Below are 12,500 nucleotides of genomic sequence, written 5' to 3' on the forward strand. Positions count from 1 at the left end.
ATGCTGCATTTTCCACGTCTGCAAATTCTCGAATAATTCCTCTTAAAAATCTGCAATTTTCGTATGGATTTAACGCCATGTGTTCACTAAGCACTTTAAAAGAAACCATTTGCAACTGTGAAATTCAACATTATACCCCCAATAATCTGTCACATTGCTGTAACTGCTGCTCTCACTGTTAAGAAGATTATTCGGCCTCCAAGAGAATGGAGCGTTTTCCTTGGGGAGAAAAAGCAATGAACAGAAAGTTTATATAAAACGTTTGAAAAGCCTCTGCCTCAAGCCCTCGGCGAGATTTGTTACATCAGAGTCTGGATATTTCACATATTATATTAAAGAAGGTCTCGAAAAATATTCCCATTAAATGTACAATGAAGGCAGCCTGGCTAGACGCTTCTATTCACACAAGGGGACAGAGGCCACTTTTGGCTCAATATGTTCCTATTTTGATAGAGCCTGTGAACTACAGAACATGCTCCGTTTTTCTGATCCAGACCTTTTGATATTGCGCCTTGTGCTGGATATATCTAGCTTGGATAATCCTCTAGAAGACGGAACCCTATAGTAAGTTGTTGAGGAGCATAATAGATTCTTCTCTTCCTTTGATCGATGGATCTCCTACACCTCCTGACTGACGATCAGATCAGAAAGATTAATTTTCAAAGAGATTCTCCACTTAAACAGGATTTCTACCAAACTCAAAAAGAGGCGCAGTAGCTTAAAGTTTGTCATAGAGGACCGGTCATTGAATTTATTTTTACGGGAACGTACCGTACCGTACTTCTCCAATTGTTGATACCGATACTGGAACAGTTTGTCTTTTTCTGTGCTCCTCTCTTTCAAAGTTATACCCCCTGATTAAAATGGAACATTTTTTTTCTATGAACTAACTAGTCATGTATTAGAATTTCTGTCAGAGGAGAATAAGGAACCGCCAACAGAGAAGTTCTGTGTATACGCAAATGACCCGTAGAAGCGCAGTGTAAGCACAAAACGGCCGTCGTCCGGCGCGCCCACAGACCCTCTCTCCCCACATGCTTTTGCCTGTAATTTACAGCAAATAAAGCCGAGTATCCCTATCTGAGTGCCGTCATTCACTACTTCTGTTTGATACGCAAAGTTGCTTGAAGAGGAAAATTTGACTTTGGGACGAAAAGGCATAGAAGAAAAAAGAAACACTGTAGGAGGTGGTCATGTTATTCTCCCACCCTACTGTGTTGTACTGTTCCACTGTTTCATAAAGGGTGAGTTTTAAGCCAAGCGTGTTGCATACACTGCTGAGTATTATAATATATGCAATGATGATATGTGCTACTGCTGGCAAGTCCGGTTGTTGGATATAGCAGACTGGAGAGGTGTAGCAGCCGGCGCCACTTAAAATCAAGACCTCATAATGTAAAGTATATGTAATGTATTGCAAATGTATTTACTATAGATTGGTCAGATGTAGTAATGTTAGAAACCTCCTGGTTTTAAAGATGCTTAGAGCAAGGTGGGAGGAGTGACAAATGGCCAGTGGGTTGGGTAGAGACGGGCCTTGTGAGGTGCCACTTCTGCATTAGGGTTCCTGAAGTGAGGACTTGGTCTTGTAACTTTGGCCAGTCAAGGAACCCCGTAAATATCCTCCAAAGGTCCGGAGCCTACGGCTCACCTTGAGACGGGCTTAGAAAACTCCAGGGACTAGACAGCAGTCGAGTCAGAGAACCTCAGATGAGCTAAAGGAAGTTGAGTGACTAGAAGCCAACAGAGGCAGACGAGAGGACTAGGGTAGCCGAAGAGTGAAGAGGGGGAAGAGGAGCATAGGCCCGCCAGCTGGATGACTAGGTCCCTGACAGCAGGATAAGCCAGACAGAGTACCCCCAGAAGAAAGCAGCAGCATCATAAAATCGTGGCCATGTCTGTCATGATGGTGGAAGATCAAAAACTCTTCTAAGTTATTTTGCCAAGAGAACTCCAGTGGCATGTGTCTATCTGCTACGTCTATGATGGTGATCAGCTGCGGAGTGGTGGACGCGGCCCTGAACAGAACCGTAAAAATCACACACTCAGCCCGAAGTGGCTTACAAACACGGAGTCTCTCTGGTGAAGGAATGTGGAGAGTTCACGGCCTGGCGTTCGCACATTCCTTTAACAGTGTTCTAGAATCAGCGGAAGAGCTGCAGTTGGAGGAAGTACTCCGTAGAATTTAAACAAAATAATCCAGTGAATGGTCCACTAAGTGTCCTTTTGCTGTGACAGACATTTGTTGCGAATAGACAAAAGTACATGTGGCCATATTGGTCATCAATTTTGAATTAATTCTTGGAAATTCAATTGCCATTTTGTCAGTAATGCAGCTTTTGTAACAGAATCCATGGTAACGTGCCGAATCCATAGGGATTCCATTGAATTTGTACATTGATTTGACAGCAAGTATAGCTTTACATGGTGCACTATTTAAGAGATCAAAATCAGAGGAATCCTGATGGAGGATCATAATTGCTATGTTCACATAGTGATTTTCTACCTTTGGGGCAAGCAAAGCACTTGGCGCTTAAAGGGAATTTGTCAGCAGGTTTTTGCTACCTCATCTGAGAGCAGCATAATGTAGGCAAAGAGACCCTGAATCCAACACTAACTGGCTGCAGCCGTTCTGACACAATTTTAAGAAAGAATAAGTTATAATTAATAATTATTATTAAAATTAATAATAATTTTCAATAGTGCTCTCACCTTGGTGGGTTGCGTTCACACAATATGAAAAGAGCTTGAATATATATGGTCACTGCAGGTGCACATATGTACACAAAGGTACAGCGTGGATCCAGGACAGTATAGAAAACATTTGTTCTGTGCTGCCATGGGACACCAATCTGATTATCGGATTGCCACTCGGCCATGCAAGTCAATATGAGTGAGTGGAAACCATCAGGCTGCATTCAAAGGACATACGAGTGCAGTCCAATTTTTATGGACTGACATAATGGAGAAGATGCAGGAGAATGAGCACTTTCTCTAGTCTGCGCTGCCAATATGAAAAGGGATTCAGGAGACAAAGGTGCAATCTAGTTTTTATTCAACGCGTTTCGAAGCTACTTTGCTTCTTCGTCAGGAACATCTTAGTTATTTTCCTGATGAAGAAACAAGGCAGCTTCGAAACGTGTTCAATAAAAAATGGATTGCACCTTTGATCGGTCCTGAATCTCTTTTCATATTGGTGTCCCTCGGTAGCGCAGACTAGAGAAAGTGCTCATTCTCCTACATCTTCTCAATTATGTCAGTTCGTAAAAATTGCACTGCACTCGTATGTCATCTGAATGCAATCTGATGTTTTCCACAGACTCGTAGACTTGCATGGCCGTTTGGCGACCCGATCATTTCAGAGCTGGATCTGATTTATCGGGTCGCCAAACGGCCATGCAAGTCTACGAGTCTGTGGAAAACATCGGATTGCATTAAGATGACATACGAGTGCAGTGCAATTTTTATGGACTGATATAATTGAGAAGATGCAAGAGAATGAGCACTTTCTCTAGTCTGCGCTGCCGTGGGACACCAATATGAAAAGAGATTCAGGACAGATCAAAGGTGCAATCCGTTTTTTATTCAACACGTTTCGAAGCTGCCTTGTTTCTTCATCAGGAAAATAACCACGATTTTCCTGACGAAGAAGCAAAGTAGCTTCGAAACGCGTTGAATAAAAACTAGATTGCACCTTTGTGTCCTGAATCCCTTGGCATCCCATGGCAGCGCAGACTAGAGAAAGTGCTCATTCTCCTGCATCTTCTCAATTATGTCAGTCCGTAAAAATTGCACTGCACTCGTATGTCATCTGAATGCAATCCGATGTTTTCCACAGACTCGTAGACTTCAATGGCGTTTGGTGACCCGATAAATCAGATCCAGCTTGGAAATGCTGAGATTTTTTTCTGAGACCTGTTCAGACTGAGGAAAAAACGGACATGTGCTCGGCCCCATAGAATAACATTGTTCCAAGTGTGATACGATGTTTTGCCGAATCGCACTCGGACTGAAAATACGGCGGTACGAGCGAGCCCATAGATTAGTCATACTGCCCGACAACATCATGCAAAAGGCTGTAGTTTAGGCCATGTATCTGTAGCAAGTGTCTCTTTTTAAAAACTGAAAAAGCTGGATGCGCCCAGAGTGAGAAATGCCGCTTGGCATTCAATCCCCCCCAAACACTTTAGATAGCTGCTGGCAGGAGAGTGGTTCAGCTGAGATTTCAGCAGGACACTGTCTCGCCAGGCTGTACCATATACAGGAGCGCTCAGCCAACCCAACTATATTCTCTGAGAGAGACCCCTCTGGTGGTGGGTAACCTCTTCGAGAACAAAAGGATTGTCAATCCGAAATCAGACATGCCAAATCTTTCTGTCCCCAAACATCATCTGTCAGGGGACAGTTGGGAGGCCACCGTGCACAGACTGGCAGCCGAACCGGTTGATATTGGCGAGTCTGGCCGACGTTAATCTAATGTGTATTGGGGCCTTTTAGCCACTGTATGACATCAGTGATTAGTTTATATTAGATTTCTCCAAATAAAATAAAAATATTCACCTACGAAGCCTACATCTACAATGACAAGTGAGTGAGCGGGGCAATGCATTTCTATATTTGTATATAAACTGTAGAGTTTTATGCTATAAAGGATATATACATGATGAGCACTGAAGAGGTCCGCCCCAATCTATATACTTAGTCAATAAGGACGAATGGACACAGGGTATCGGGCGTTTCCACCACCTGTTCAGACTGTCGAATCAGCTGGACCCGTCTTGCTTTCTAAGATATTTGGGAATGCACATTTGCGGAAATGAATAGTCCTTGGGAACAGACCTGAACTAATAATAACCAAGGCCGTCCTGTTCTGCCGCTGTCTTCAAGGTTTTATTTATAGAATAGTAAAGTCTCCTTTCCCCCAGCTGTAATAGGAGGCCATACTAACACATATGTGGAGCAGAATGAGGTCAAAGGGTTCGACCACAATAGAAAACCTACGGTATATTTAAACACCCAACACTGCAATCTGAGGAGTCTCTTGTTCATAACCTCATCAATTACAAGGCCCATTCTGGAGCACACAGCATATCAGTCCATTGCATAATCAGTCCATTGGTTTAAATAGGCACCATGTAATTTATTTTACATTGGGTGGAAAGGCAAGAAAATGAAACACTTTCTCCCAGGACCTGGTGAAGTTTACAGCTGAGCCTTGGAGGTCCCAGGATTGGGGAGAAGTAAAGGACGCCCTCCTATTTATAACATGGTCAGCTGGTTTTGCCAAAATTGGTGGATTTTGCCAAAGTCTAAAGCGTATGGCAACATTACCCATAATTATATGGACACCCAACTGATTTCAATGGACTTTGACGGTTCTCCAAAATGCAATACTAATATCTCAAGCAATGTCAACATTCTGTAATCTTCACCAATAATTTCAGAACAAATGGTAAAAGGTTTCTAAAACCAGCTTCACACATCCAATGTTCATTGTCCAAGCAGAGACCATAAAGGAAGGGGGTAGGTGCATATCTCCTGACCCGATCCCAATAGCCTCATGGGTGTTGAGTTCTGGTCTAGGGTCTTAGAGGCCGGTCTGTTCATTAAGGTGCATACGTGTCGCATGTGTGAATTCGGCCATAAACAGACAAACAATCTCTTTCAATTTCATAATACAAACATTTATTACACACAATCATGAAGGTATAAAGTGAAGCTTGTGGTCAGAGTACTGGGTACCTGCCAAGTGCCTATGATGAAATACACCATGAGCTGCATCCTCTGGGAGACAGAGAACCATTCAAGACGAGTAAGACAGTAATAAGACAGCTGGCTAAAGCATGAATGAAGAAACCGTAAAGTATCTGACCTTTTAAAAATAACTAAAATATGACCATCATTTCCTATGCCCGTGATTTGCCCATTCTCATATCCTCTATAATACGTTCCGACTAAACTGTCTGTGTGGTGGACCTCAAAAGCCGCATTGAAAATAAAATCAATAAACCTTTACGATTAGAGAATCTCATAGTGCTTGCTTGCATTCCCATGAGTGCATTTACTTAGAAGATTGCAAAATCTATTGTCTTACCCAGATGAAATGGCCAACGCTAATCAATTAAAAACCCACAATGCATTTACAGAGAAACTCATGTTCGACCTCTGATAGAATCTTCCTACCACTAATCTGAAAATGTTCAATGCTCAAACCCATATACATTGTGTGCGCCGGAGAGATTTACATAGCAAATGAGAAATCCTTACCAGACCGTAGTTTCCACCTGACTGTCGTTCAGCTGCCGATTGTCCAGCTGTGCAAAAAGTGGAAAGAGAACCTGGATACCCCCAATCGAATGAATTGCACTGTGTATTGAGTGCGTTACTATAGCTTTTACGTCCTAAATGGAAGGATGGATAAAAAAAGAGAGCTTTAGAGTCAGAGATTACAATTACAAAAACTGTATAGATTGCCAGGACAATGCTTCCATTTTGAAACCGACCTGTAGCAAATGTATGCAATCGTAGAAAGTACGTCGCACTCAGACATTATGGCTAAATGAAGGATAGTTGACTGGTTTGATGAAATGAACGTTTCGTTTCGACCATGACTGAGTGACAAATGTTTGGGATTAGAGATGACATAACCAATTTGTAGGACTCTGGTTCATTGGCCAGGTCAGTAATCTGTAACTGCTGGACAGAGACCCATAAATATCTTCACACCTTCCGGCATTCCCGGCTCTTTGTTTGATTAGCTGGGCTGGCACAATGTCATCATTGCAGAATGATGAAAAGTAGAGTTGGGAATGTCAGGAGGTAACAGGGGGTCTCCCGTCAAGCAGTCACAGATTACTGACCTGGCCGGAAGACTGGAGTCCTGCAAATCCATTCTTCCATCTTTGTCAAAGCTCAAAACACTAGGGGTCTGACTTTTTTTTCCGTCAGCTAGCTGCATCAATGGCGGAAAAAATCCATTAATCACCAATGGAGTGCAAGATGACTTTAGGGCCTTTGACAAGAAAGTTTGTTGACCCATTTTCATCTGATGTATATGGGTGCCTTAAATGCTCAATTATATTGAAAGTGCATCATACCAAGCACCGATTGTCTACCAGTGCCCTGTATCTGTGCAGAAAGCATGGATACTGTCGGCACCACATCTTACCTTGTAAATGATTTACAGTCACGCATAACCTATCAAATCAGGCAACAAACAAGTATATTGCTCTTCCATCGACTTATTGGTTGCATTTTTATATTGGCCCATGATCAGGTACAAGTGTCCTTATAAAAGCTTATCATTATCACGTGATGGCACATTTTAGTAGAACTTCGTCAAATACAGTACCTTTCATAAAAGTGGGAAGCTTGGACAGGGGCAAGTAACTTTGGCCATATGCTTAGGATAGGGGTCGGAAAGCTTTCTCAAATCCCCAAGAAAGAGATTTACTCATTGTGTGTATTTTAAATAGAGTATGAGGGTTTATTAGTGGCTTATGCCTTGCAAAAACAAAGGATCGACATGTTAAAATCACAGGCAGTCTCAGCCAGTCAGTACTTTTTATTTTTTTTTAAAGAAACCTGAGCCTTTTTTTAAAAAAAAAAAAAAAAAAAAAAATTGTACGTGTGCGTGTGCGTGTGCGTATATATATATAATATATATACACATACACACACACACACACATTTTATTATATATATATATATATATATATACACACATATATATATGCACATACATACATACATACATACATATTGTGAGGCAGTGACAGGGGTAATATTTGAAGACCGCTATGTGTCCCCCAGAATGTGTCTGGAAACCCTCTGAGTTTGCTATAGCTATTACTGGGAGTATAGCACAAAGGGTAACAGGGAGACAGATCCCTCCTCCCAGTCCAGGTTTTGTAGCAATCCTCATGTCCGGCATTTTCGTTTAAAATCATGCAGAGCACAGCAGGGTGTGTCTCAGTTGAGAGCCAGGCTTGGTGAAGCTAACACACGCCGTGTGAGCTGGGCTGGCTCTGTGTGGAGTGAACACAGGCCAAGAGTGTGAGCCTAGGAGAACCTTACACAGATCCCTGCGGTTAACGGGGTCCTAAGGTAACAAGACTTTTTGATGCAAAGAATTTGTCTATATGCACCGACTGTGATCCGGAAGAGACTTTGACAGTGGGAAATTGGGTCTATTTATGCTGCAACAATAAATAGACTGTTGGTGTGAACACGCTGCTGCCTCACTGCCTCACGTTTTTGCCCAAGCAACGCTGCTACCTCACATTATGGTGGAGAATGCGGGCATGGCAGCCTGGTTGCTAAGGGCAATGGCCTAAGAGGTACTTACCCGGAAAAAAAAAAAAAAAAGTTTTTTTTTTACTGACTGTTTGCGGTGGATCGGCGGGTCCACGAAGCCTACAGGCGTTGCAGCCTGGTTGCTAGGGGCAACAACCCAGTTTTCACATGTTTATGATCAAGCCTGCAAAGTTACAGTTTAACTCAGCAGCCACTATGGAGGATCTTGTAAAGCAGCTGGCCCAGGCTAATGCTCAGCAGCAACAAACCAATGTCCAGCTCCAGCGGGCGTTCGTTCAGCAACAGGAGACAAACAGCTTGTTGGCTAAGCAGCTTTCTGCTCTGCGAGAAGCGCTCCCAGCGGTAACTCCAGGTCATCCAGTCCTTCCTGCGGCCCAGGACAGAGTAAGGGCAGCACTTACGAGGATGAGTGCAGAGCATGACCCAGAAGCCTTTCTCTCCGTGTTTGAGAGGACCGCTGAGCGAGAGAAATTGTCTATCGACCGTTGGACTGATGTCGTGGCCCCGTTCTTGGTAGGTGAACCCCAAAAAGCCTACCTGGATCTCAGCACGGAGGATGCCAAGGACTATGGCACACTGAAAGGTGAGATCCTTGCACGAATGGGGGTTAACACTTATCTCCGGGCCCAACGAGTGAATCAGTGGTCCTTTGAGGAGGGAAAACCTGCACGCTCACAGGCCCATGTCTTACTGGACCTTGTAAAAAAATGGCTGCAGCCGGAGACCTTGAACCCCGGACAGATGATTGAGCGGGTGGTGATTGAACGGTTTGTGCGGACTTTGCCAGCCCCCATTCAACGGTGGGTGGGACAGGGGGACCCCGGTACCCTAGACCAGCTAGTGAATTTGGTGGAACGCTACACAGCTACCCAGGAGTTGGTCCGGGACTCTGCTTCACGGCGGGCACTCCGTAGGGACACGCCCCCTTCACAGTTGGTAAAAGACTCCCGTCCCTCCTCGGGTGCTGCCCCGTCTTCAGCCCTGGCAGAGAGTAAACCCCAGACTAAGGTCAGCAGGAGTCCCGGTTCCCCAAAGTCAGACACCCGAAACAGGGACACCTCTGCTGTTATGTGCTGGCGGTGCCATCAGCTCGGGCATGTGATGGCACAGTGCCCACTCACATCAGAACCCATGGACTGTCGGTACGCTCGCCGGGTATCAATGTATGCCCATACTGTTTGTACCGTAAGCACTGTTACTATGGGGGAGGAGCCCCATCTCTGCAAAGTACGTGTTAATGGCTATACAGCAGAGGCTTTGTTGGACTCAGGAAGTGTAGTGACTCTTGTACATGCCTCCTTGGTCTCTGGGGACAACCCTACGGGACATAAAGTAGGGGTACTTTGTATTCATGGAGACCTACATGAATACCCTATGGAAAGGGTCACCATTGCTACCTCGTGTGGAGAGGTTCAACATGAAGTGGGGGTGATGAAAAGACTTCCATATGCTGTTATTTTGGGAAGAGACTTGCCCCTGTTCTGGACATTATGTGGGAGGCGACCTAGCCCTCCGAGGTGTATGATTGAACCAGGCCCTGAGCCGGACGATCCCGACTCAGGGATACCTGCCGTAGGGGTCACCAGTATAGGGACAGAGTGTAACCCTGCCAGGTTCCCCCTAGAGGTAATGGCAGGAGAGGTTGAGCCACCCGAGGCAATCCCGGAGTTGAACGTGTCTCCAGATAATTTCGGAACAGCACAGCTCCGGGACCCCACATTGGCTCCTGGACGTGGAAATGTACAGGTAATTGATGGGGTACCCCAGCGGCCTGGTGCCAGGCTGGAAACTCCCTACATGGCTCTAAAGCGAGAGTTGCTCTATCGGGTTGATACAATCCGGGGGGAAATAATGGAACAGTTGGTGGTCCCTCAGCCGTACCGCCGTCAGACCTTGGAATTGGCTCATAACCACCTAATGAGTGGGCACCTAGGTGAAGAGAAAACGCGGGAACGCATGTTTCAGCGGTTTTACTGGCCAGGGGTCGGCGCAGAAATTAAGAGGTTCTGTGAGTCCTGCCCAGTTTGTCAGTTGACCGCACCAACGCACCGTTTCCGTAGTCCTCTGATACCTTTACCCATTATAGAGGTGCCTTTTGAGCGGATTGCTATGGATCTGATCGGACCCATTGTAAAATCAGCCCGTGGTTACCAGCACATCCTGGTAGTGATGGATTACGCGACACGTTATCCGGAGGCCATTCCACTACGTCACACCTCGGCGAGGCTTATTGCTCGGGAGTTGTTTGCTATGTTCTGTCGCGTGGGGTTACCCAAAGAAATCCTGACCGATCAGGGCACTCCCTTTATGTCTAAAATTACAAAGGAACTGTGCAAACTCCTCCAGATCAAGCAGCTACGCACGTCAGTGTACCATCCCCAGACTGATGGTCTAGTGGAACGTTTTAATAAAACTCTAAAGGCTATGTTGAAAAAGGTGGTCTCCAAAGAGGGGAAAGATTGGGACATGTTATTGCCCTATTTAATGTTCGCTATCCGCGAGGTCCCACAATCTTCCACCGGGTTCTCGCCATTTGAGTTACTGTATGGCAGACATCCGCGGGGACTGCTGGATATAGTTAAGGAAACTTGGGAACAGGAGCCCACCCTCACAAAAGCACAGTGGAATACATTATGGGTATGCAGGATCGTATCACGGCAATAATGCCCATTGTTAAAGAGCATTTGCTGGATGCTCAGGCAGCCCAAAGTACTCAGTATAATAGAAAGGCCTCCATCAAGTCTTTTAAACCGGGAGATCGTGTCTTAGTCCTAATACCTACTGCAGAAAGTAAGTTCTTAGCCAAATGGCAAGGTCCCTATGAGATCCGGGAGAAAGTGGGGGAAGTAAACTATAAGGTGTATCAGCCAGGTAGAAGAAAACCAGAGCAAATCTACCATGTAAACCTGCTGAAGGCGTGGAAAGACAGGGAATGTATGGTGGCTGACGTAACGTTGGACCTAACCTTTTCAGGTGCCTTGACAACAACAAAGGAGGAGTCCCCTGATGATGAATTGGGAGTGAGGATAGGGGATTCTCTCTCAAAACAGCAGAGACGGGAGTCTCGGAGGTTAGTGCAGCGAAATACGGATGTGTTCTCAAGCCTACCCGGCCGAACAACCGTAATCCACCATGATATTGTCACCGAGCCTCAAGTAAGGGTACGCCTGAGGCCATACCGGGTACCAGAGGCTCGTAGGCAAGCCATTGCGGAGGAGGTAAAAAAGATGCTCCAACTAGGGGTTATTGAAAAATCCACGAGCGAATGGGCCAGTCCCATTGTGCTGATCCCGAAACCAGACGGTTCTTTAAGATTCTGTAATGACTTCCGAAAGTTAAATGAGGTATCGAAGTTTGATATGTATCCCATGCCCAGGGTCGACGAGCTGATAGAGAGACTGGGACGGGCCCAGTACTTCACGACTCTCGATCTCACTAAAGGTTACTGGCAGGTGCCGCTGACAGAGGCGGCAAAAGAAAAGACCGCTTTTGTCACGCCAGGGGGGCTCTATCACTATGTCGTCTTGCCATTTGGTTTACATGGGGCTCCGGTCACGTTTCAGAGATTAATGGACATAGTGTTAGAACCCCATCAACCATATGCCTCCGCATATTTGGATGACATCATCATCTATAGCAGTGACTGGAGCACCCACTTATCTCAGGTACAAGCGGTAGTGGATTCGCTCAGAGCTGCTGGTCTGACGGCGAATCCAAGCAAATGTGCTATGGGTCTCAAAGAAGCCCGTTACTTGGGGTATGTGATAGGCAAAGGGGTTATCAAGCCACAAGTAAACAAAATCGAAGCCATTCAAAACTGGCCTCGTCCCCTTACCACAAAACAGGTAAGAGCCTTTCTGGGTATAATGGGGTATTACCGACGATTCATACCCAATTTTGCTGGACGGTCGGCGCCTTTGTCCGATCTTTTAAAAGGGAAGAAGTCGGTCATGGTCCACTGGAATACACAAGCAGAGGAAGCCTTTCAGGTGCTAAAGGTAGTCCTATGTGGTCAGCCTGTCCTTGTCAACCCTGACTTTCAAAAGGAGTTTATAGTACAGGCAGATGCCTCTGAGGTGGGTCTGGGTGCAGTTCTGTCCCAGGAGGTAGATGGAGAAGAGCACCCGGTCACCTATTTGAGTAGAAAACTCACCCCGGCAGAGAAGAACTATAGCATAGTGGAG

The 12,500-nt window shown here is 45.4% G+C and overlaps 1 protein-coding gene across 4 annotated transcripts in view; it reads right to left on the bottom strand.

The window, feature by feature from the left end:
* Positions 1-12,500, bottom strand: part of NBEA (neurobeachin) — a 1,081,445-nt gene that overhangs the window by 791,640 nt on the left and 277,305 nt on the right. For all 4 annotated transcript variants that reach the window (XM_075337333.1, XM_075337330.1, XM_075337331.1 and 1 more), the window contains exon 10: positions 6,268-6,401. In XM_075337333.1, the coding sequence (XP_075193448.1) occupies positions 6,268-6,401 (134 nt within the window). The remainder of the gene's footprint in view (positions 1-6,267; positions 6,402-12,500) is intronic.

The sequence above is a fragment of the Anomaloglossus baeobatrachus genome, chromosome 2, assembly GCF_048569485.1.
Source record: "Anomaloglossus baeobatrachus isolate aAnoBae1 chromosome 2, aAnoBae1.hap1, whole genome shotgun sequence".
Taxonomy (NCBI): domain Eukaryota; kingdom Metazoa; phylum Chordata; class Amphibia; order Anura; family Aromobatidae; genus Anomaloglossus; species Anomaloglossus baeobatrachus.